The sequence below is a fragment of the Pongo pygmaeus genome, chromosome 18 (genome assembly GCF_028885625.2).
Source record: "Pongo pygmaeus isolate AG05252 chromosome 18, NHGRI_mPonPyg2-v2.0_pri, whole genome shotgun sequence".
NCBI classification, from domain to species: Eukaryota; Metazoa; Chordata; class Mammalia; order Primates; family Hominidae; genus Pongo; species Pongo pygmaeus.
This window is the reverse complement of record NC_072391.2, coordinates 47,264,831-47,291,791: the sequence shown is the minus strand read 5'-3', so window position 1 is coordinate 47,291,791 and position 26,961 is coordinate 47,264,831. Positions and strand designations below refer to the sequence as shown.

Genomic DNA, 26,961 nt, shown 5'->3' with positions numbered 1-26,961 from the left:
GAGGATATATAATCAGACATTTTATCATGATACTACATTAACATCTGTGTCAGTGGGTTAAGTTATGGGACTGAGCAATACTCTGCCAGGTAGTCAATTTCTAAAATTAGTAACTAATTGATTCCACTGCAACATGATCCCTTTTCCATCTCTCTGTACCATCTACGTCTTGGTAAGATGATGTGAAGTGATATTCTACTTCAAGGTAAATCAAATTAAATGCTGGTAAATCCTTTATTTATTTATTTATTTATTGAGACAGAGTCTCGCTCTGTCGCCCAGGCTGGAGTGCAGTGGCGCAATCTTGGCTCACTGCAACCTCTACCTCCCGGGTTCAAGCAATTCTCCTGCCTCAGCCTCCTGGGTAGCTGGGATTACAGGTGCGTGCCGCTACGCCTGGCTAATTCTTGTATTTCTAGTAGAGATGGGGTTTCACCATGTTGGCCAGGCTGGTCTTGAACTCCTGACCTCAAATGATCCGCCCTCCTTGGCCTCTCGAAGTGCTAGGATTACAGGCATGAGCCACCATGCCCGGCCCCATTTTGTTTTATAAATTTGTTTTGTTTCTACTCCTTACAAATTTGACAGCCAAAATGAATACTCTAGGAAAAGTCCTTTGAAAGATTCATGAGTGTACTAACCTAGTAGGTAAATAAAGTCCAGTTTTAAAACTTCCAAATATCTGGACCTGAAACAGAAAAAGAAGTTGTTATTATATTGAGTTATCAGATAAAGTCACCAAGATATGGAGAAATGTCAGTTTTTGCTACCCTCTACTGGTACTTTTTGGTATGACAAAAGCATTTTTTTCTAACCCCAAGCTTCATGAAGCAGGGATTCTGTTTCACAAGCAGACATTCTGAATATAATTTAAACTTATCTGGTTCAAATATGAAACACATAGACCAAAATACAGTTGTCCCTTGGTATCGGCAGGAGATTGGTTCCAGTCCCACCGTGCCAAAATCTGAAGATGCTCCAGTCCCTGCTATAAAATGGTGGAGTATTTGCATATAACTTATGCTAGTCCTCCCATATACTTTACATCATCTTTAGATTACTTATAATATCTATAATACCTAGTAGGATGTAAATGCTATCTAAATAGTTGTTATACTGTATTTTTAAAATAATTTGTATTGTTTTTATTGGTACATTGTTATTTTTATAGTTTTTTCTGAATATTTTCAATCCACTGTTGGTTTAATACGGAAGTGTGGTACTTGTGGATACAGAAAGCCAACCACAGGAAACTTTCAGAAGCAGTTCAGATCACTCATGTTCCCTCATTATCCAGAGACACAATCACAAATCCTTCATTTTTGTTCTCTAAGCAGGAGTCTTTGAATAGATTACTAAATTGGGATCAGACTACTTTAACTGTAGGGCAAGTGCGGGCCTTTAGGTCAATTCCACAAAGAACATCAGGTACCATCATTATAACATCATGCTGTGGCATAAAACTGGGATGCATTCCATCTCAACCCATGGAGAACGGTGGAACTCAGGCAGAAATATGTATGCAGGTAATTGTAATAAAAAAAGGATAGGCCGGGCACAGTGGCTCACACCTGTAATCCCAGCACTTTGGGAGGCCAAGGCAGGTGGGTCACCTGAGGTCAGGAGTTCAAGACAAGCCTGGCCAACATGATGAAACCCCAACTCTACTAAAATTACAAAAATCAGCCAGGTGTGGTGACAGGCGCCTGAATCGGGAGGCTGAGACAGGAAAATTGCTTGAACCTGGGAGGCAGAGGCTGCAGTGAGCCGAGATCATGTCACTGCACTCCAGCTTGGGCAACGGAGTGAGACTCCATCGCAGGGGAAAAAAAATGATAAACAGTGAAACCAGTTCAACCTCTGAGGCGTGATGGACCTGGGAATCTAACCACAAGCTCATGTTCCTCATCTGTAGGTAGACAGATGATGGCTGCCTGGCTGGCTGGAGAGAAAGAGAGATAGATAATCAACCGCCACCTAAGAAAGATAAGGGTTAAGTTAGATCACGGCTTCTCAACATTGGCATTTGGGGGTGGATAATTCTTTGTTGTAAGGGCCTATACTGTTCATCATAGAATGGCTGATGGCACCCATGGCCTCTACCCACTAGGTACTAGCAGTGCGTACCCAGTCAGGACAATCAAAAATGTCTCGGACATTGCCAAATGCCCCCTGGAGAGCAAAATAACCACCAGCTGAGAACCACTGATTTGGATCGCACAAGAGAAAGAATGCGATGTATGGTCATTGCTCATAAAACATTAGTATCCTTGCCTTTTCCCTTTACCTACAGTGTCATATACATGCAACTTTTACATACAATGAAACTTCTTTGTTTTGCCAGTTGGACAAAAACCTTCCCTAGCTTCCCACCACCACCCAGGACAGTGCCTAAAGAAAAGCTACAAACACAAAGTAATGGATTTTATTAATATTATTTTGTGTACTTCTTTGCATACACAAAATTGTAGAACAGGCCCTCAAAGTGCCCTAAAAAGTGACGTATTAACTTAGTACCAGTAACAGGCCAAGTGTGGTGGCTCACATCTGTAATCCTAGCACATTGGGAGGCCAAGGCGGGCACACTGCTTGAACCCAGGAGTTCAAGACCAGCCTGGGCAACATAGTGAGACTCAGTCTCTACAAAAAAATACAAAAGTTAGCTAGGTGTGGTGGCGTGCACCTGCAATCCCAGCTACTTGGGATGCTGAGGTGGATCACCTGAGCCCAGGAAATCGAGGCTGCAGTGAGTCGTGATTGCACTACTGCACTCCAGCCTCAGCAACAGAGTGAGACCCCATCTCAAAAACAAAATACAAAAGACTTAGTACCAGTAACAAAAACGACAAATAAGCCAAGAAGAAATCCTGAGTAATCATTTTGTTCACTGACTGGGAGCTGTCTAACTGGGAGCTGTCTAAAAGGCAATTAGCTGGTCTGAGAGAGATGAAAAATGGCAATTTCAGGAAAGAAATAAGAAAAGACTTATGCGTGCATTAGCCAAAGGAAATGAACTTCAAGTGACAAAAGTTCTTACTTGACATTTTCATTCAGCTGTAAACAATTATATAATGTTTACCCTGGCAGGCTGGAACTAAGTAGTAATGAGGTTTTGATATATCATATCCAATAACAGACCACTACAACAATGAGGTTTGATTTGTCTTTCTTCTCTTCACACTAATAATTTCTAAAGATAGCTTGCCTTTAGTAGTTGCTATTAGCATTACAAAAAAAAAAAGTTGTTAGTCGTCCAATCCAATGAAAATAATTAGGAAGCCTCAATTCTAAAGACTGCAGAAAATTGTTTGCCTTTAAAATTTAATTAGACCACAACTCTACAGAGCACTTCTACTTGCATGTGAGGACTAGCATGAGATACCAGCAGATAGGCTTCTAGCCCGTGGACAAGGACTGTCCGAAGCATAGGCTACCCAGGAAGGGACTCACGTCAGCGCTGGGCCAGAGCTCCTTAATTACACTCTCGATCCTGTTCACCACCTCCATCCGCATCTTCTCCTCCTCAGGTCTTGGAGACATGTATTCATAAAAATCACTGATTTCTTCATGCAGACTGAAGAAAAAAGCAGAAAAGTTAATATTAACAGGGCCAATCTAATGAGAAATCACTATCTTAAATAATCTTATCTAATTAAGTCTTACAATTCAGCTGATGACTACCTTAATTTTAACGTTATAACTCAAGACAAGCTAAAATGGGAATGTACAGAATTTAATCAAAAAACCCAAAATAATTAAATAACATGAGAAATTTCCTGTGCAAAACACTTGCTCAGGTGCTGGTGATTTAAATAAAATAAAATAAGCATACGGCCTGGTCTCTGCCTTTCCACTTCTGATCTAATAGACACCAGAAGATACTGAACCCAGGTGACACAGGCAAGTTTCCTGGCAGTAGGGACTGACCCTCTTATCTCTTGGGGATCCATTCCTCACAGTAGCAAACAGTACATCTTTCATAATGTTTGCTCAGTGAATTAAGTGTCAAATGAACAAATCAGGCAGTGAACAACAGCAAAGTCTTGAAAAGAATGGCTGGCAAAGGCTCCATGAAGGAGCTGAAGACTTCCAGAGCCTGCTAGGTACAAGGCAATCAGCCAGCTACAAGGGCTGTGGCAGGCAGAGTGGGAGAAGCATCTGGAGAGGAAAGCAGTCCCCAGTAGAGGGCAGGCTCTGAATGACTGGCTAAGAGGTTCAAGCTTTCCCCCTGTGGCAACAGATAGCTATTTAAATGTTTCTGAGAGGGACCAAAAGAGACTGACTTCAAAAATGCAGCATTTTAAGAAGATTAAACTGGCAACTATGGAAACAATGGACTAGCAAAGAGACTAGACTGGATGCAGGGAAAAGTCATGAACCACTGAGTTGCAAAAGGATTGGATGAAGGCTTAGAGGATGGTGGAAGGAAAGGAATGGGCTCCAGAAACAAAACACACACACATACCCACACCCTGTGGATAGGCGCAGCGCCTGACTATCATGGTGGTGGGGGGCTAAGGATGCCTTCAAGGGCTGAAGCCTGAGGGACTGGGGGAAAACTACTGGTCTGGAAGAAAGGACAAACTCACTGGGCTGAGCAATGACTTGAACGTAGTCAGGACGGGGGACAGACAGAAAAGCAGCATTCCTTTCTAATTTGTTGAGGCTGTGAGTTATGGCTGGGAAGGGAAAGTGAAGTGGTCAGCTCACCTTCCCTAGAGCACTGACCACCCATGAGGACTGAGCCACGGAGGTAAGCACAGGGACTCTACCAACTGGGATAGACCAGAAGGCTTGGAGCAACAGGTGCAAAGTGCCTCAGGGGAAGGAGGGGCAGGGGTTTGGTCTGGGGCACAGGAGTGGGAAGAAAGGGCAGCCACAGCTTAACAGAGCCTTGAAGGAGGAGCATGTCTGCAACTGCGTGGCAACTTCAGGGTCCAGAGCAGGAAGCTGGAAAAACTGGCAGGCCAAAAATCGTTTTAGGGAAGGAAAAAAAAGTGTCTACATCCCAATCCCCAAAGACTATAACTTTTGCTACAAGAAACCTTAGAAAGTGAAAATGTGACTGATTAAGCAATCCATAGTTCCTCCTTCTGATTTTTTATTTTTAGCCTAAGAGTCAAAAACCTTGAGTTCTAGACTCAGGTTCTGCCTGAGGGCAGCTGTGTTCCCTCTGACAGGTGACTGGCACTCTCAGGCTTCAGTGTGTCAGGTATAGCACACAGCTGGTAAGCAGGAGACTTTTCAGGCCTTCAGTTTCAAAACCTGGGCCTTTCGTAGAGGATGATTTATAACAGCGTTCGGCCTGTTTGCTATGCAATATGTCATAAAAAGTGGATCTTAAAACTCCAGAGAGGTCTGTAGGTGAATCCAGAAGATATCCCAGTGGGGACGTTTTCCTTGCTATGCCTCTGGGTACCTTGGGACCTTCAACTTCCATTTCGAAGTTTTGTTTTGTTTTGATTTGAGTTTCCCAGGTTTGATTATGTTCTCTAAGGTTATCTAAACCCTTCTGCTTCTTGAAGACAGCAGCTGAATGGGAATAGCTGTTAGGAAGCTTACGCTTTGCTGTGCTCTTCTGCACAGGTCGGCTGGCAAAGATGAGGGCCATGAATAAACGACAGAACAAATGGACTGCTTCTTATCTCATTGCGTAGTCTGCTGTGAGTGATCAGAGTTTATTTGTGGTTCTAAAACAGATCAATAGAAAAACTGCATTTTAACCAATGGGGGGGAAAAAATCTCCTAAATGTGACTGCATCTACTCTCAAGGCCCCCTTACGAATTTTCTAATTCAAATAAAGGCAAAAAATATTTAGCACAACTGCCAGTCAATCTGAAGTCATAAGAAACTTATTAAGAATTCATTCTCTGGCCAGGCGCAGTGGCTCATGCCTGTAATCCCAGCACTTTGGGAGGCTGAGGCAGGCAGATCGCCTGAGGCCAGGAGTTGTAGACCATCTGGTCAACACGGCGAAACCCCATCTCTACTAAAAATATAAAAATTAGCTGGGCATGGTGGCGCATGCCTGTAATTCCAGCTCCTCGGGAGGATGAGGCACAAAAATCACTTGAACTTGGGAGGTGGAGGCTGCAGTGAGCTGACACCGTGCCACTGCAATCCAGCCTGGGCAATGGAGTGAGACTTTGTCTCAAAAAAAAAAAAAAAAAAAAGAAGAATTCATTCTCTAAATACTACCAAGTGCCTATGTTCAAGGCACTAGGAGAAAACTGGCTCGTCAAACATGATCCTTGCCCTGGGTCACTTCCATCTAACAATGAAAAGGAACACTTATTTAAAGCAGTTTTGTACTGCGTGCAATGCATATGTTCTGTACTATTCTGCCATAGGCAGCTTCCAGATGAATGATTCAGAGCTTTCCAATGATCACAGCTGCCCAGGATGGACTGGGTTGCCTTGTAGGTTAGTAAGGTTCCTGTTACTACCAGCATAAAGAAACCAGATGACCATGAGGCAAACGAAGGTCCAATAAAAGGGCTTTCTGAACTTGGTAAAAAGTTGGAAAAGATTCTAAAATTCACTTTCAGTGCTGCAATTCTAGGGTTCTAACTAGCACATTAATTTGGGGGGAATTATTATAGATTTATAAGACAAGCTCTGAAGACTACCGTCAACAATCAATAGCCCATGGCACCACCTTCCTATTTTAGAAAAAATGGTTCCACAGGTTATTGTATTTTGATTGATGCATATTTGCCACACTGGAAGGGGGAAAGAGGAATACAGAAAAAGAGGAGGGCTATTATTAAAGCAAAGCCACACTTGCAAAGTCAGAGGAAATCCAGTCTCAGGTCTGCCAGGCTCAGTTTCTCATCCACACCAGGCACAAGCATCACCATCTCACCTATATGTAACTAGCTACGTGTGAAATACTCAGAGAACAACCAGATAAAGTATCTTGGAACACTGAGGAAATAAACTTCAAGTACAGATTTTAAAATAATTCTAACAGGCTCTATCCTCAGGACTCAGTAATTTTACTGGCACAGTGCCTTGCATATTCAGGCACTTAAAATACCCTGACGAGCTGTAAGTCCGTTTGCAGAGTGTGCACTGTAAGTCTGGCTCTCATCTGAGTGGCAGAGTGGACCACCTGAGGAATTTTGTAGGCTTGCTTTCACATGGTAATATAATTTTATGCCTCTGAAAGCATCCAGGTACACAGAGAAAACTTCAGTTTCTCCCATGTTTGGATCAAAATTTAATATGATTTATGAGTAGGTATTGCTGGATGACACACACCCATTGTTACAGTTTCTCATATGAAATTATAAAATACATCATACTGAACTAAGAATGATGAGAATAAAGTATAGAATACAACTCTTCCGTGATCTGAACCTGTATGTACCCAAAATACAGCGCCCTCTCTAGGATATCAATGTTTTTATGTTAAAAGGAAAAGTGGCTCGGGCACAGTGGCTCACGCCTGTAACCCTAGCATTTTGGGAGGCTGAGGCGGGTGGATCGCTTGAGTCCAGGAGTTCGAGACCAGCCTGGATGACATGGTGAAACCCCATCTCTACAAAAATACAAAAAATTAGCCAGGCGTGATGGTGCACGCCTGTAATCCCAGCTACTCGAGAGGCTAAGGTGGGAGAATCGCTTGAGCCCAGGAGACAAAGCTTGCAGTGGGCTGAGATTGTGCCTCTGTTCTCCAGCCTGGGCAACAGAGCAAGACTCCATCTCAAAAAAATAAAAAAAATTTTAAAAAAGGAAAAGTGAACAAGATCCCTGTTCACAAAGGAAAAGTCATATAAAAGCAATATGATGAAATGAGCACCACTATATAACGGGAAAGGATGCCAAAAAAAAAAAAAAAAAAAAAAAGAGAGCAAGAGAAACAAAATTAATTTGCTGGGGTAAAATTTACATTAAAATCTCAAAATTAATAACAGAACATTTAATATGACAAGGAGGTGTCCAAAAAACATATTCCATATTTAAAAAATAAAACTCACAGGTAATTTAGGTTAGAAAAAAAAAAAAACTTCTGTTCTGAGGAAAGATCTGCTACAGAAAAGGAATCCAGCCTATCAAAATTATGTGAATTTTATAATGCTTGTCATGGGGTGCGAGGTTCAAGATCTTTGGCTGGAAAAGGAAGAACCATTTCGCATCCTTCAGCTGGACCACCCTGGGCACATTGTGAGCTCTTAGTAGCTTCTGCACTCTCAAAACTAAAGGCAAGGTGGAAAGCTCCCTTGTGCCTTGTAGGCCAAGGGAGGCAGATGACCCACGGCCAGCCCCTCTGCTCAGCACCGTCCCCTGCGGCTCATCCATGTTTCTGTTCAGGGATGACACTGCTTCCCAAGAGATACCTGCCCAGACACAGCATGTCTGAGCCCACCTCCACATCAAGGTCCAGCTTTCCCAGTTCCATAACTGAAGTCAGATCCCTTTAATTACCAACTTCATCCTTACATGAAGGAACTGACGAAGTTCTATTCGATAACTGTCAGCAACAGGACATCCCTCCACCAAAAAAACTGTCAATAACAGGACATGCCCTCACCAAAAAAAAAAAAAAAAAAAAAAAAAAAAATACATACATATATATTTATCTCTTAAGGTTCATGATATCCAATTTTGAAATAATATATTGAAAAGGCATTCGTATGCATGTGGGGAAGTACAAATTACTACAATCTCTCCTGAGGTCATTCTACTAACAAATGATAATGTTTATATAAATAATTTTTAAAATTTCCCTTCTTTCCATCCTCCAGAAATATTTTCATGAGGGAACAAGGATATCTGTATAAGGATGCTCACCACAGGATTAATTAGGATACTAAAAAATTTAGAAATGATATCAATGTCCATCAACAGGATCCAATTAAATAACAATAGAAGCACCCATAAAGCACTTTCCCTTTATAGCCAATAACCTCTTAAAAAGAATAAAGTAAAGCTGTATAAGCTGATAAAGATGTCAAATATGTTAAGTTGGAAAGAAAAAGCATAAAAAATGTGTTCAGCAGAATCCCTTTTGTGTGCGTTAGACATGTGCAGGGGCAGAAGCAGTGGCTCACACCTGTAATCCCAGCACTTTGGGAGGCTGAGGCAGGTAGATCACTTGATGTCAGGAGTTTCAGACCAGCCTGGCCAACATGGCGAAACCCCATCTCTACTAAAAATATAAAAATTAGCTGGGTGTGGTGGCGGGCGCCTGTAATTCCAGCTACTCGGGAGGCTGAGGCATGAGAATCACTTGAACCTGGGAGGCGGAGGTCACAGCAAGCTGAGATCATGCCACTGCACTCCAGCCTGGATGACAGAGCCAGACTCTGTCTCAAAAAAAAAAAAAAAAAAAAAAAAAGACATGTAAACACATACACACAGAGGCAGATACACAAAATGTTCCTATTTGCATTGGAAGTTTTCTGGAAGGACAACTGTTAACAGATATTACCTTAGGGACAGGGACTTTTGCCCAGTGGAGGGTACAGGCAGGAGAGTTAGGAAGACTTTAACTTTTTTTTTTTGTATCTTTCTGTACTATTATAATTTTTTAAAAAATCAGCATGTATTTGTCCACTTTTGAAACAGAGATTATTGTCTGCTTGATGAGATTATAGTCCAGGAGATTTGTTGTCACCTTTATATTTTCCCATCTGAAAAATACGGTTCTGAGTATGCATGTTCCACCCACTAACCAGCCCTCTGCCCACCCCACACAGAACAGGGTCTATATACGATACTGTTAACAGTGATCACATCTGAAGAGGGACTGGGGGGGTCATTTTAAGAAAAATGCATACATGTTAATTACCACTGTATATTTTTAAAACAAGAACTTCATCATAAAAGAATTCATTAAAGAAAATACAAAGCAGAAACACTTAAATTACTCTAATAATCTAGCCTTGCAGACATACTTCAAAAGAGGGTGATATGGGCCGGCTGTGGAAGGAGCTCAGTGGTCAGCCTGTGGGCAATACTGACAGCTGGGGACACAGAAGACCTCCAAACCCAGGAATGCAGTGACAGCACACACCAGTACATTTTGCAAAGTTTCTGCATGCCCAGCGCAGTGTGTATGGTGAGTTTCTGCTAGTGTCTGGCCCATCCTTTCTGGGATTATTTATATACTCAAATGCGTTGCAAGGCAAATTTCTGGAAGAATACACAAAAACTGCTAGCAGGACTTTCCTCTGGGGTGGAGTAGAGGTCTGAATTTGCATGATTTTGTACTGTTTGATTTTTTTCAAACCTGCCTAGACACCAAGAGAAGCGAGTGACTCAAGGCCCTGGGGTGATGGCAGGGCAATCTGAGTGACATCTTCAGGAGACTGCAGATGGATCTTTACCAAGAAACTCATGCACACATCCAGCCTCCTATACTTGCAGCTACCAGCTAGACATCCCTACAAAGATGTCACCTCAAACTAAACAAGTCCAAAACACAACTGCTTGTCATTCTCTTAAACCTATTCCTACTCCTGTGTTTTCTTCCCTGAGTTACTGTTTCCTTGAGTGGAAACTTCAGTCTTCCTTGGTTCACCTTTCTTCATCCACGGAGCCAAGAGGTTTCCAAATCCTTGTACCCAAAACCAAAAAACAAAACACTTCCAAATCAGACCCTGCCCCTCCACCTTCCCTGACCGTGCTCTGAGTTCAAGTCTTTTTCTCTCTCAGTAGAACACTATGGCAGCCTCCAAACTGGTCTCCCTGCCATGAGCCTCTCCCTTTTCTAGGCCATCGCTGCATGATTACCGAAGTCCCCTTCCTTAGCCTATCTGTGTCACTTCCATCCTCCTTATGGTAACACTGCCTACCTTTCTAGCCTCACTTCCAAGAGCTTCTGAGCCCTCTTCTACGACAGCCCCACAGAACTGGACCGGGGCATGCCTTGTGTTTTCAAGAATCACCCTCTCACTCAGCTTTGGAGAGCTCAAATATTAGTTCCTCTGTAAAAATATATATATATTTTTTTTACAGAGTCAGGAGGCAGAATGACTTCAGAGCCTCCTGAGGGCTCCTGGAGCATGGCAGACCAGGCCTACCCGTGGCAGAGCAGTCAGGCTTACAGGCCTCCCTATTCAGACTCAACTCTTCCTGCTTCGGGCTCTGTGTGCCCAGATGCAGGACTCAACGCAGAGAAGCACCTCCTTAGGGAGGACTTCTATCCACCTCAATGTCCACGTAGTCTCAAAAGGGACATGATGTTCCTTAAAATGAGCTCCGAACCAGAATCCAAGAAAATGGATGCTCACACAGTGTGGCTGAGAACTGACAAAACCAGAAGGAGGACAATTTGACTCAAGAACTATAGATGTCCACTGTCCTTAAAGAAGGCAATTACACCTTTTAGAATGTAGCCAAAGGAAGTCTGCATGTGCACAGAGATAGGGCGATAAGAAAATATTCACAATGAACATGTAATTTTCTTTAAAAAGCCAAGGTTTACAAGTGGAATGCCTAATGGCTTTCAATTTTAAAGTTTGCACAATGTGCCTACCTTCTACAGTACTGATAACAATACAAGGTCACTTGAAAAAGGCCATGCCTAAATAGGAAGCTCTCCAGTTCCAAAGTAGAAAGACAAAAAGACCTCTCTCTCCTCTATTTGTGGACAAAAAACTTATTCCCTCCCCTAAATAATTTGTACCATCTCCCAAGATTTAAAAAAACAGAGAAAATACAGATGATGACATACAGATTTAAATACAGAAATACAGATTTAAAAGGAAAAATAAAGAGCCCATATATCTTACTTTTATGAATGCTGCAGGCATTTACAACAGTGAATCATGGCTAAGGAATGCCATATTTGCCATGGCAACCCTTCCTTGGTTAGGACATGAGAGTAAAAGTACAGGGAATGGATACTCGTCTATGTGTCCTAAATTACAGTTTTCATTTTTTTCTTCTTTTAAGAGGTACTCGTGCCTGCTTTCCTAGAAATTAGAGCATTCCTTTTAAATGCCACTGCCAGTTGCACTCAATTTCTGGACTACAGTTTTTTAGGCCAATGCTTCAGAAGGATGGTTTTTCAGTTGATTTCCTCTTGGTCCCTTCCCACTTTGCTGCTATGAAAAGAGATAATGAAAACCACGCGATTCTCCCCAGGCCTCTTTCTTTTGCCACCCAGCCTTACTACTACTTTCAATTGATTATAAAGAGAGAACAAGAAAAGAAATCATTACCCAAGAGTTGCTTTATCTAATTTGGATAAAAAATTCTTTCCCCTTCCAATAAAATTTCTGAATTACCCAAACTACTCTTGAGTAGTTCTAACCAAATTTGGGCAAAGTTAGGAAGCTTAAAGAAGAACGGTTGATGGTATTCTCTAAGATCAAATATCTTGAAACTAAAGCTTGATTAATAAATGTATTCCTCAAATGGGAAATCCTCAAATATCTGAGTGAAGAAAAAAAGGACAAATAAACAAAGTTTAATCTTTCGTTAGCTACAAGGTCCAAATGCCAATAAAAAGTTTGTCATATTCTTAAATATTAATAATGAAATATGGATGTGTTTAACCCACATAATCCCAATACCAAAACTTCATTTATGTATTTATTTGTTGTTTACCTTTAGTGGAAGGGCTGGTGTTTAAGAACAGATACTGCTCTGTTAAAAACACAACCATTTGTAACATCTTTCCCTATGTTACAGTACAGGTAAAAGAAGCACAGAACTACTACCAAAGGGGCACCTTACATTCAAGGACTCCTACATATGAAAATTCCAGTATCCAAAACATACTAGTGGTGATTATTTGCTCAATAAATAATTTATATTAAATAGGACAAGCTCCCATGCATATTTAAAATGTTTTAACTATTAGTAGTGATTACTTGGATAATGAAACTGGAAACAAGACTAATTTGGAGAAAAGATATCACAACTTTCTTTTTCTGTACTGTTGAAATCTTTTGGCTAAGTGCTGGTATTTTTTTTTTCTTAGAGATGATGTCTCACTATGTTGTCCAGGCTGGTCTCAAACTCCTAAGCTCAAGCAATCTGAGCACCTCAGCCTCCCAAAGTGCTAGGGTTACAGGTGTGCACCACTGTATCCCTTTTTTTTTTTTTTTTTTTTAATAGAGTCTCCCTCTGTCACCCAGGCTGGAATACAGTGGCTCGCTCCAACCTCTGCCTCCAGGGTCCAAGTGATTCTCATGCCTCAGCCTCCCTAGCAGCTGGAATTACAGGTGCGCACTACCACATCCGGCTAATTTTTGTATTTTTGGTAGAGATGGGGTTTCGCCATGTTCGCCAGGCTGGTCTTGAACTCCTGACCACAAGAGATCTACCTGCCTTGGCTTCCCAAAGTGCTGGGATTATAGGTGTGAGCCACCTCAGCCAGCCACTGCTGGCATTTTTTTTTTTTTTTTTTTTTTTGAGACAGAGTCTTGCTCTATCCCCAAGGCTGGAGTGCAGTGGCGAGATCTCGGCTCACTGCAACCTCTGCCTCCCAGGTTCAATCGATTCTCGTGCCTCAGCCTCCTAAGTAGCTGGGATTACTGACATGCACCACCACGCCCAGCTAATTTTTGTATTTTTAGTAGGACAGCGTTTTACCATGTTGGCCAGGCTGGTCTCAAACTCCTGACCTCAGGTGATCCACCTGCCTCAGCCTCCCAAAGTGCTAGGATTACAGGCGTGAGCCACCGCATCCAGCCCAGGGCTGGTATTTTTAAAAGCAAAAAAACAAAACTAAATTGATTCACAAAGAATCCATTTACATATACACCAAAAACATAATGTGTACAAATGTAGACTGACTTTTATGAGGTCCTATATTTTTTCAAAATTAACAAATAAAAAATAAATTCTGGGCTAGGCTAAGTGGCTCAGGCCTATAATCAGCACTTTGGGAGGCTGAGGGCTGGAAGATTGCCTGAGGCCAGGAGTTCAAGACCAGCCTGGGTAACACGGCGAGATCCCACCTCTACAAAAAAAAACTTTTTTAAATTAGCAGGGTGTGGTGGTGTGTGCCTATAGTCCCAGCTACTCGGAAGGCTGAGGCAAGAGGATTGCTTGAGGCTGGGAGAAGTTGAGGCTTCAGTGAGCCATGTTCATGCCACTGCACTCCAGGCTGGGCAACAGAGTGAGAACTTGTCTCAAAAAAATAAAAATAAAAAACACAAAAATAAAGCAAAAGGCAAGTATTCAAAACAGACAAAGAACTCATAATATTCAACAATAAGAAAATGAACCCATTTTTTAAAATGGGCAGAAGACCTAAACAAAGGCCTCACTAAAGAAGATACATAGATGAGAAGTAAACATATTAAAAAGATGCTCAATGTCATATATCATTGAGGAACTGGAAATTAAAACAAGTGAGACGGCATTATATACCTAATAGAATATTCAAAATCCAGAACACTGACAACACCAAATGCTGGTGAGGATGTGCAACAACAGAGACTCTCATTCACTGCTGGTAGGAATGCAAAATGGCACCGCCACTTTGAAAGATAGTTTTTCTTTTTTCTTTTCTCTTCTATTTATTTATTTACTTATTTTTGCTTCCTTACCCTCTGACTCATCTTTTTTTCTTTTCTCTTTTTTTTTTTAAGTCAGGGTCTTGCTTTGTCACCCAGGCTGCAATGCAATGGTATGATCACAGTTTACTGCCACCTCCAGCTCCTGGGCTCAAGTGATCCTCCCACCTCAGTCTCCCAAGCAGTTAGGACTATAGGCACATAAGACCATGCCCAGCTAATTTTTAAATTTTTTGTAGAGATGAGGTCTCACTATGTTGCCCAGGCTAGTCTCGAACTCCTGGCTTCAAGGGATCCTCCTGTCTCAGCCTCCCATTATGCTAGGATTACAGGCATGAGCCACCACACCCAGCTGGCAGTTCTTTAGCAAACTAAACATACTTTTACCATACAATCCAGAAATTGCACTCCTTGGTATTTACCATAATGAACTGAAAACCAATGTCCACACACAAAAAAACCTACACAGAAGTTTAAAGCAGCCTTATTCATAATTGTCACACTGGGCACGGTGGTGTATAGCTGTAATCCCAGTTACCCAGGAGGCTGAGGAGATGGGTTCATGTGGGCCCAGGTGTTCAGGAGACCAGTATGGAAAACACAATGACACCCTGTCTCAAAAAATTTTTTTGAATTATCAAAACTTGGAAGCAACCAAAATGACCTTCAGTAGGTGAATGGATCAACTGTGGTACATCCACACAATGGCATATTATTCAGGACTAAAAAGAAATGAGCTATCAATCCAGGAAAAGACATGAAGGAATCCTAAATGCATACTACTAGGTAAAAGAAGCCAATCTGAAAAGGTTACATGCTGTATGATTCCAAGGGCATGACGTTCTGGGAAAGGCAAAACTATGGAGACAGTAAACAGATCAGTGTTTGCCAGGGGCTAAGGGGAGGGATAAATTAATAGGTGAAACACAAAATTTTTAGAGCACAAATGTGACCAGCACCCTTTATTGAATGTTCCATCCTTTTCTCAATGACTGAGTAAATGCTGCTCCAGTATGCCCAATGGCCTGTCCCCTTACTCCCCCGCTAGTAATTCTACCACCCCGCACACTTTCTTTGGGAAACAACTCCTATCGATACAATTCCATGTGATTCTGGTGAGGCTGCACTGCAAAGCCAGCTGGCAGTTCAGGGCAGGAACAACCATGGGTGGCCCCCAGTTAGTGTAGCATCCCCATGGTCATGGGCCAGGGATGGGCACATGGCCCCAGCACCCCATGTGGTATCTTCCTTAGGACTTTACACACTGACTCTAAGGAAGGTCACTTCCCTCTTTGATCTCGAGCTATAAAAATAGAAGCCTGGAAGTATCAAAAAACCACGCCTCCTTTCCTCTGGCTGCACAAAGGAAGCCATTAGCAACAGGAGAGAATGGAGCCAACCCCAAAAAGAATCAAAGTCAGGGGAGAGACAGGCACTTGAGCTTTCTCTGGAGTTACTAAAGCAAATACCACCTTTGCGTAAGCAATTATGAGTTTATTTACCTTGCACCTGAAAGACTCCTGATTCACACACAAAGACTTTGATTATATATACTCTTATGGATAGCTGGATCAGGTCTTAAGTGTTCTTTCAGATCTATGGCTATTTCTGTCTATTCGAGGGCTCAGATTACCCTTTAAAATTCATGTAAAATCTATAAGTAGTTGATAGTACAAAACCAATCGTCTTCCAAACTCATCTTTAGTTTTCAAAATGTTCTTGGCTATTCTTGCCTGTTTATTCTTCCAGATGCTCTTTAGAATCATTTTAACAAATGACTCTCCCACCCTCCCCACAAAAAAATCAGTGGGATTTTAAGTTAAATTACATTAATTAACACATTAATGAGTTGATCTGATATCTTCAAGTTTTTTTTTTAAATGCAACCCACTGTAAAGACTTTTATATTTTCTTCACTTTTCTGGCTTTGCTCTAAATTATCTTAGGGATTTGATGCTCTAGTAAGTGAAATTATTTTTTCTTTTTCTTTCCTTTCCTTTTCTTTTAGACAGAGTCTCACTTTGTCACCCAGGCTGGAGTGCAGTGGCGTGATCGCAGCTCACTACAAACTGTGCTTCCCAGGTTCAAATGATTCTCCAACCTCAGCCTCCAAAGTAGCTGGGACTACAGGAGCACACCACCACATCTGGCTAATTTTTTTGTATTTTTTGTAGAGAAGGGGTTTTGCCATGTTGCCTAGGATGGTCTTGAACTCCTGAGCTCAAAAGATCCACCCACGTTGGCCTCCCAAAGTGCTAGGATTACAGTCACGGGCCACTGTGCCCGGCTTTTTTTTTTCTAATTGTATTTTCTGTCACATATTACAGATACTGACTTTTGTATGTTTATTTTGTAACCAAGCAGGCAGTTTTCTTGCCCTACTACATTGGCTAGAATTACTAAAATAAGATCAAATAACATGGTGAGGGCAGGCATCCTGTCTTGTTATGGATTTAATGTGTTAAATCAAGTTTAGCCTAAAACTGTCTCCTTACATATTTTAAGTTTGACCTACAGGTTTTTCTGTCCATAATGAACTATAACCAAAATGGAGATGTAAACAGACTGTAACCTACTTTTGGCCAATCAAAGGTGGCCAACTGTACAAACCTCAACTTGTGTTCAAATAAGGCAAATTCAGAGCTGTAACCAATCTGGCTGTTTCTGTACCTCACTTCCGTTTTCGGTACATCACTTTCCTCTTTCCATTCATAAATCTTTTTCCACCACATGGCTGTGCTGGAATCTCTCTGAACCTACTCTGGCTCCGGAGGCTGCCCAATTTGCAAATCATTCTTTGCTCAATTAAACCATTAAATGGCATGGTGGCTCAGGCCTGTAATCCCAGCACTTTCAGAGGCCCAGGCAGGAAGATTGCTTGAGCCCAGGAGTTCAAGACCAGCCTGGGCAACATGGCAAAACCCCATGTCTACAAAAAATACAAAAATTACCCAGGCATGGTGGTGCACACCTGTAGTCCCAGCTACTCAGGAGGCTGAGGCAGGAAAAATCACTTGAACCCAGAAGGTGGAGGTTGCAGTGAGCTGTGCTTGCACCACTGCACTCCAGCCTGGGTGACAAAGCAAGACTCTGTCTCCAAAAAAAACTTAAATTTAATTTGGCTAAGGTTTTTCTCTTAACAAATGCGAAGTGTCTCTAGTGTTTCACATAATGTGTACTGGTTTGAAAGTACCACTCTTTATCAGCTCTTTAACAGGTTAAGGAAACACCTTTATATTCCAAGCTTACCAAAGGTTGTTGTACTCTTTTTTTTTTAAGAGATGGGGTCTTGCTATCATCCCCAGGCTGGAGGGCAGTGGCACAATCACATCTCACTGCAGCATCAAGCTCCTGGGCTCAAGTGACTCTCCTGCCTTAGCCTCCCAAGTAGCTGAGACTACGGGCATGTGCCCACATCCTGCTTAAAGTTGTACTATTTTTTTTTTTTTTTTTTTGAGACAGGGTCTCGTTCTGTTACCCACACTGGAGTGCAGTGGCACGACCATAGCTCACTGCAGCCTTTATTTCCCGGGCTCAAGCAATCCCCCTGCCTCAGCCCCACTGTAGCTGGGACTACAGTTGCATGCCATCACACCCAGCTAATTTTTGTCTATTTATTTTTTGTAGAGACAGGATTTCACCATGTTGCCCAGGCTGGTCTCAAACTCCTGGCTCAAGCGATCTGCCCACCTTGGCCTCCCAAAGTGCTGGGATTACAGGCATGAGGCACTACCCCTGGCCAGTTGTACTCTTTTTAACAGATTTAAGATTTCACTCCATACTTTCAACAAGCATCTATTATATTTTTTGCAGAATAAAGCAACATTGGTAGCTTCTTCCTTTCATGATGAAGGAGATGATGATGATGATGATGATGATGATAATGATAAACTAAAAGCTACTCTAAGTATATGGCTTCCCAGCAAACAAATTTCACAAACAAGGCACTCATATTGTGGTAACAACAAAAACGTTTTAAGTCAAACAAAATCCCACTACTACAATAAATATATATTTTTTCACACTCCTAATTAGGTAACTCTTAACCAAATAAATAGCAAACAAAACAAAATAAAAACAATACATCTAATACTGCCATTGGGCTGCCAACCAGCAGATCACAGGATGACATTTTCTGGATATGCACAAAACTGAAAACATTTAAGATATTTTCTATAATTCTTTGAGTATAAAAATTTTCTGGACTATGTACTGTTTCATCTTATGAAATCCCTCAGACCAAATTTATTTAGATACATATGTTGCATTTACCACCTAATTTCTCTTAAACTTTTCTGTCTACAGAAGTTATTAGCAGGCACATCTGTGTACAATGTACTGTAAAGTTCTACATTGACTATTTCTTCCGCTCCAAAGTAGGGCCTGGGATGATTACTATTCCAAGAGTATTTCTACTATATCTATTGTAGACAACACAGCACTTTATCAAAATAATGCTTACTCATTAACCCTGTAAGGGACTCCCACTAAAGTTATCTTTATTCCTGAATACAGTATAAGATCTTTAAGATCTATGGACAAAATAAGAGATCTACTATATAGCTCACCAAATTGTAAAATTTATATGTATATTTTTTATACCTTTATACATTTACATGTCTTTTGGAAGATATTGTGAACGCTGATAATTTTAAAGAGGCCTCATTTAGTTTCATTAATAGAAAATGATATGCATAAGTACTGCACACTTTCCTCTTTACATGCTAAAACTTGAATAACGATAAAAATATGCTATACTACTAAGCCAGACATAATTTAAAGCCTCCTTTTGTTTTCACGACTCAGGGCCATCACTAAACACACCCATAATTGTCCAGTATCATTCCAAGTAGCTTGGGGTCTAAATCTGGACTCTGCTATGGGCTCACTCTTCCTGTTTAATTCTGACTTCCTCCCCTTCCCTCTTTCAGTTTTCATTCCGCTTAACACAGTCATTAATAGAAAGTAAACTCACTGAGAGCCAAAGGATTTCTCCAAAAGAATCAAGTTCGTACTTTCAATGCTAGGCTTTCAAAGCTATATGATGTGATAAGAGTGCCTTCCACATTTCCTTAGCTGTGCTTTGAAGGGGTATCACCAGGACAAAGCATCTAACTTCTGTATGGTACTTCATATTTTTCAAAGAAGCTCTTACCTATTCTCTGTTTCAGTCATCCACAATAATCCTGTGAATCAAACTAGGCAGAATTTAACTTCTAATTAAAAAATGTTTATGGGAAATAATCGATTTCCCTAAGATCACATAGAAAATCAATTAAACAAGCCTGGGCAGTGTAGGGAAACCCAGTCTACAAAAAAATTTAAAAAATTAGCCAGGCCGGGTGCGGTGGCTCATGCCTGTAATCCCAGCACTTTGGGAGGCCAAGGCGGGTGGATCACAAGGTCAGGAGATCGAGACCATCCTGGCTAATACGGTGAAACCCCGTCTCTACTAAAAAATACAAAAAATTAGCCGGGCATGGTGGCGGGCGCCTGTAGTCCCAGCTGGGGAGGCTGAGGCAGGAGAATGGCGTGAACCCAGGAGGCGGAGCTTGCAGTGAGCCGAGATCGCGCCACTGCACTCCAGCCTGGGCGACAGAGCGAGACTCAGTCTCAAAAAAAAAAAAAAAATTAGCCAAGCACGGTGGCTAGCGCCTGTAGTTCCAGCTACTGCGGGGGAAAGGAGCAGGTGGGGGTGGAGGGGTGCTGAGGTGCAAGTATCGCTTGAGCCCAGGAAATTGAGGCTCCAGTGAGCCATGATTGCACCACTGCGCTTCAGCCTGGGCAACAGAGCAAGACCCTGTCTCAAAGCAAATTCAATGAACCTGAAAAAAAGAAAAAGAAAGAAAAAAATAATGGCCAGGCATGGTGGCTCATGCCTATAATCACAGCACTTTGGGAGGCAGAGGCGGGTGGATCACCTGAGGTCAGAAGTTCAAGACCAGCCTGGCCAACGTGGTGAAACCCCGTCTCTACAAAAATACAAAAACTAGCCAGGCAAGATGGCAGGTGCCTGTAATCTCAGCAACTCAGGAGGCTGAGATGGGAGAATTACTTGAACCCGAGAGGCAGAGGTTACAGTGAACTGAGATTGCACCGTTGCACTCCAGCCTGTGCGACAGAGCGAGACTCCGTCTCACAAAAAAAAAAAAAAGAAAAAAAGAAAAGAACAGAACAGAAAAAAGAAAAGAGAGAAGATAGTGTCTCAAAAAAGAAAAAAAATGCATGAAAATAAATAATCAAAATGAAATGTGAAAAAAACAGATCTCACTTGAACACACCAACCATTAGGACCACAGAGGTAAAGCCATGGGACTTGAAATCCTGGCTCAGACTTTTCTAGCTGAGTGCACTTTCAAAAGTTACCAACAGTCCTCATTCTCAGTCTCTGCATCTATAAAACAGGGACATTAATGCCCACTCCACAGCTCTGTGGGGTGCTAAGCCCAGTGGCTGGGAAGTCCCCACTTGACCTTCAGCTTTAGCAGCTATGGGACTTCATGAGTTCACAAGGGCAATGAGAGAGTATGACGGTCATTATTCTAAGACAGGTCTGCCAAAACGGTGATCACTTCCTATGGCAGCCACCACCCTCATCCTCATCCTTCAGGAATTACTCCTCCTCATTACCTACATTCCCACAAACACTTATGGAAGGTGACAACATGCCCAGGCTTTTGTCCAACCAACCATTGTCACATCAGACACACCTCCTCTTAACGACTCCAGGACCTGGCCAGGCACGGTGACTCACACCTGTAATCCCAACACTTTGGGAGGCCGAGGCAGGCGGATCACGAGGTCAGGAGATCGAGACCATCCTAGCAAACATGGTGAAACCCCGTCTCTACTAAAAATAGAAAAAAATTGGCCGGGCGTGGTGGTGGGTGCCTGTAGTCCCAGCTACTCGGGAGGCTGAGGCAGGAGAATCGCTTGAACCCAGGAGGCAGAGGTTGCAGTGAGCCGAGATCGTGCCACTGCACTCCAGCCTGGGCGACAGAGCAAGACTCCGTCTCACAAAAAAAAAAAAAAAAAAAAAAAAAAATACAGGAACTGCTGCTATGGGCCCACCACTCCCCTTTACCAGCCTGACTCTCCTAACCCTCTGGTCCTTTACCTGAACCAAAAAGCTAACTCCAAAGTATTTCTAAAAGAACGCAAGTATCAGACAGTTCCACCACCTTTAACATCTCCTAATTCCTCTCTACCAGAAGTCAGCAAACCATACCCAATGGCCATACCCAGCTCACCTCCAGCCTCTGATTTTTGTATAGTCCACAAGCTAATAATGTATTCATTCATTCACTGAGACAGGGTCTCACTCTGTCACCTAGGCTAGAGTGCAGTGGCACAAACCACTGTAGCCTTGACTTCCTTGGGCTCAGGCAATCCTCCCACCTCAGCCTCCCAAGTAGCTGGGACCACAGGCACATAACACCATGCCCAGCTAATTTTTTGTAGAGACAGGGTTTCGTCACATTGCTCAGGCTGATCTCAAGCTCCTGGGCTCCAGCAATCCACCCAGCCTCCCAAAGTGCTGGGATTACAAGCATGAGCCACCACGCCTGGCCTGTTTTTACATTTTTTAATGGTTGAAAAGAAGTCAAAACAAGAATTATACAGGGGACACATGAAAATTATGTGCAATTCAAATTACAGTGTATAGTTTTATTAGAGTAGTCATGTACATTCATCTACATATTGTCGATGGCTTTCTCAGTTGTAGTTAAGACAGAGACCACAGATTCAACAAAGCTGAAAACAACTATCTTTACAGGAAAAGTTTGCTGCCCCTGGTAATACACAGGCTCCATAATATATTCAAGAATAACTTGATAGGTCAAGTCTACCAAGTTACACTGTGTATTTCTCTGCATTGTCTTGTACATTTATTTGAGGGTAATGAAATCTATAGATGCACCTATTGTGTACTCATAATAATTTTTAAAAAATTTAAAGAAATCTATAGAATTAAAGTTTTTAGAAGCGCACTATGGTAACAACTGTCTCCTCAACATCCTCCACGATCTCATCCCAGTTCATGTCAAAGGGTCAATTAAGAAGGTCATACTTGCTTGACAACTTGTTGTATAGGAAAAAAAAAGATCACATTTATTAATTTTTTTTTTTTTTTTTTTTTTTTTTTTGAGACAGAGTCTTGCTCTGTCACCCAGGCTGGAGTGTGATCTCAGCTCACTGTAGCCTCCACCTCCCAGATTCAAGCCATTCTCCAGCCTCAGCCTCCCGAGTAGCTGGGATTACAGATGCATACAACCATGCATGGCTAATTTTTGTATTTTTAGTAGAGACAGGGTTTCACCACGTTGCCCAGGCTGGTATCGAACTCCTGACCCCAGTGATCCGCCCACCTCGGCCTCCCAAAGCACTGGGATTACAGGCGTGAGCCACCATGCCCGGCCTATTAATGATATATATATTTTGTTTGTTTGTTTGTTTTTTTGAGATGGAGTTTTGCTCTTGTTGCCCAGGCTGGAGTGCAATGGTGTGATCTCGACTCACCGCAACCTCCGCCTCCCAGGTTCAAGTGATTCTCCTGCCTCAGCCTCCCTAGTAGCTGGGATTACAGGCATGTGCCACCATGCCCGGCTAATTTCGTATTTTTAGTAGAGACAGGGTTTCTCCATGTTGGTCAGGCTGGTCTTGAACTCCCGACCTCAGGTGATCTGCCCGCCTCGGCCTCCCAAAGTGCTGGGATTACAGGCATGAGCCACTGCGCCTGGCCTATTAATGATTTTTTTTAAGGCTTGGTGGTAGCTGCTATGTGTTCAGTTATATATTTAAATTTGAGCTGGGCATGGTGGCTCACGCCTGTAATCCGAACACTTTGGGAGGCTGAAGCAGGAGGATTGCTTGAGCCCAGGAGTTCATGACCAGCCTGGGCAACATAGTAAGATGCCATCTCCACAAAAAAATTTAAATATAAATAAATAATGTTAAACATACTTTAAAAGTAGCCATTAGGATGGCTATTCTATCAAAAAAATACTAAGTGTTAGCAAGGATGTGAAGAAATCAGAGCCCTCATACATTGCTGGGGGGAATGTACAATGGTACAGCTGTGTGGAAAACAGCATGGCAGTTCCTCAAAGAAACCAGACACGGAATTACGGGATCCAGCAATTCCACTTCTGGGCATATACTTAAAGAACTGATAGCAGGAACTCAAATAGATACTTGTACAGCTACAGCAACATGATTCAAGATAGCCGATAGGTGAAAGCAACCCAAATGTCCAGTGATGGATAAATGGAGAAACAAATTGTGACATATACATACAATGGAATATTATTCCACCTTAAAAAGGAAAGTAATTTTGACATATGCTACACCATGGATAAACCTTGAGGACATTAAGCTAATGAAATAAGCTGGTCACAAAAGGATAAATACCGGCTGATTTCACTTATGTGAGGTACCTAGCGTAATAAAATCTCTGTCAGAAAGATAAAAATGTAGAACGGTGGCTGCCAGGGCTGGAGGAAGGGGAGAAGGGAGAGTTCATGTTTAATGTATACAGAGTTTCAAATGGAGGAGATGAAAAATTTCTGCAAACAGATGGTGGTGATAATTGCACAGTAATGTGAATGTATTTAATGCCACTGAACTGCAGGCTTAAATGGTTAAGATAGTAAACTGTATGCTATATGTATTTTACTATAATGTTTTAAAATGTAGCTACCCAAAAGAATTGTCATTAACGAAATGTGGTATATCCATACAATGGACATAAAAAGGAATGAAGTATTGAAACATGCTGCAACATGGATGAACCTTGAAAATACTATGTTAAGTAAAAGAAGCCAGACACAAAAGACATGATTCCATTTATATAAAATATGCAGAATAGGCAAATCTATACAGACATAAAGAAGATTATTGGGCCACGAGGACTGAATGTTCAACAGGTACAGGGTATCCATGTGGGGCTAAAACGTTCTGAAACTAGACAGTAACAGTGGTTGCACTACACTGGGACTGTACTTAATGTCACTGAATTGTACCAATAAAATGGTTACAAGGTAAATGTTATGTTTTACGTATTTTACTACAATTTTTCAAAAGCATTCAAAAATGCACTGTTCTTAAAAAAAATCCAACAGCTCAAGTAGATATCATGTAGCTGATCAGCAGAGATACATCACTGAAGAACTAAGTATTATACTATGGTATAATCATCAATACTAGCAATGTTATTTCACATAAATGCTCTAGTTTGTGAAAACAAATACCAAAAATACATTTTCTTTCTTTCTTTCTTTTTCTTTTTTTTTTTTTTTTTGAAACAGAGTCTCACTCTGTTGCCTAGGCTGGAGTGCAGTGGCACAATCTCAGCTCACTGCAATCTCCCCTTCCCGAGTTCAAGCGATTCTCCTGCCTCAGTCTCCTGAGTAGCTAGGATTACAGGCATGCACCACTACACCTGGCTAATTTTGCATTTTTAGTAGAGATGGGGTTTCACCATGTTGGCAGGCTGGTCTCGAACTCCTGACCTCAAGTGATCTGCCTGCCTCACTCCTGACCTCAAGTGATCTGCCTGCCTCGGCCTCCCAAAGTGCTGGGATTACGTGAGCTACCACACCCAGCCAAAAATACTATTTTCTTAATAAATATAATTATCTGGTTATTTTTTGATGCAAATGTGGAAAAACACTGTATTTTTATAGAAATGCTGAACTACATCCTGGAATTGCATTAGGGCATTACTTCATGTTATGCACAGAAGATAAATAATGTGTGTTATATACAGAGGAGTCCACACTAACAAGAAATGCACCACATGCTGGGACATTTCAGAGAGAATAGAGGGGATATCCTCACGGAGACAGCCCAGGGCCTCAGTTCATGTTTTGGTCATTTGCCCCCAGACCTGTCTGGACAGTTGGAGGTTCTTTCCTCAAAAAACATTAGGAAAAAGTAGAAACAAGTGCCAAAAGCATTTATAATCAATGGGACATGCAGGTTCTTTCTTTGCAGTTCTATCTTGCCATAACGCACTTGCAATATTTTAAAATCAAACTGGCACAGTCTCACACTTTAAATAGGGACAACTCAGTTGAGAATTTAACAGTGAGAAGACAAGGTACTCCAGGGTCATATAAACGACATTAAAAAAAACTAATGTGGTAAAAGCCAACTTGACAGAATTTTGACAGCACAATTATTTTTAAATACAAACATCCTATCTCTAAGATTAAGAATAAAAGCTTTTATTTTGTTTGTATTCAATGGAAACAGCCTTCTTATAAGCAATAAGAAAAGCTGAAGTTACAATGGAATTAAGAAAAAGATACGCATCACCAGCTAAAACTAAGAAATCCTAAGATTCCTAGATCTACCACGCAGGGAAGCAGAGGCAACACAGAGTAGACAACAGTGAGATGTCCTATAAATGATTACTATGGGAAAAGGGAGAGTGGGGAGCAGAACAAGCTCTGCCTGCCAAACTAGAAATGTCAGCATGTATCTTGTTTTGTTTTTTAAAAACTCAGGGTCTCAGGGTCTTGCTACGTTGCCCAGGCTGGAGCATAATGGCTATTCACAGGCACAATCACAGCTCACTATAGCCCTCGAAGTCCTGTGCTCAAGCAATCCTCCTGCCTCAGCCTCCCTAGTAGCTGGGAATACAGGCACAGGCCACAGTACCCAAGTTGTTTAAAATTGGGTGAAAAAATTAAATGTACAAGCAGGATAGGCAATAAAGCAATGTTTCGTAATATTGAGACATGTCGTAAACTGGGGTCTGCTAACACTTCTCAAGGTCTATACATTCTCTATAAGAATTTTTAAATGCTGTGTTTTCATTTCAAAATTACACTAAAACATTAGTATAAGCCTGTTCTGGCTCATTGAGATGCTTCCCTAGAAACACATAGCTGCCCAGGGATTTCATGGCCCACGTGTGCTGTTGTGTTTACCATCAGGCTAAGGCCAAACAATAGGATTTTAACTCATTTGTACTAACAGTCAAGAACAGAGTAAGAACTGATCCCTGCATAATATACATGCCAAGCGAAGGGCAGAGGGCACCCCTCCAAGGTTTTATAGTTCTCAGAGAAAAGTGATGAGGGAACTGAGTTACCTCATGGCAAGGTAACAGAAGCCATTGCCAAAGCCTCCAAATCTGCCAAAGCCTCCAAATCTGCCACAGCCTCCAAATCTGCCACAGCAACAATACCATATTCATAATGAGAGGAGCAATTGGAATAAACAACATCGGCTCCATAAAAGTAATTTTAATTTTACCGATTTTGTCATTTTATCTGTCTTTAATTTGTAAACTTATTTTCTTTTTATAATCTCTAAGCAGGCCAGGTGTAGCGGCTCACACCTGTCATCTCAGCATTTCAGGCCAAAGTGAGAGGAACTGCTTGAGCCCAGGAGCTCGAGACCAGCCTGGGTAACAGAGTAAGCTGCTGTCTCAATTTTTAAAAAATAAAGAAAGAAAAGAATGCATACAAG

At 41.7% G+C, this 26,961-nt stretch overlaps 1 protein-coding gene across 8 annotated transcripts in view; it reads right to left on the bottom strand.

Moving 5' to 3' along the window:
• Nucleotides 1-26,961, bottom strand: part of TENT4B (terminal nucleotidyltransferase 4B) — an 84,602-nt gene that overhangs the window by 20,481 nt on the left and 37,160 nt on the right. For all 8 annotated transcript variants that reach the window (XM_063655027.1, XM_054453045.2, XM_054453046.2 and 5 more), the window contains 2 exons: nt 3,451-3,574; nt 642-688 (listed from right to left, as the gene is read on the bottom strand). In XM_063655027.1, the coding sequence (XP_063511097.1) occupies nt 642-688; nt 3,451-3,574 (171 nt within the window). The remainder of the gene's footprint in view (nt 1-641; nt 689-3,450; nt 3,575-26,961) is intronic.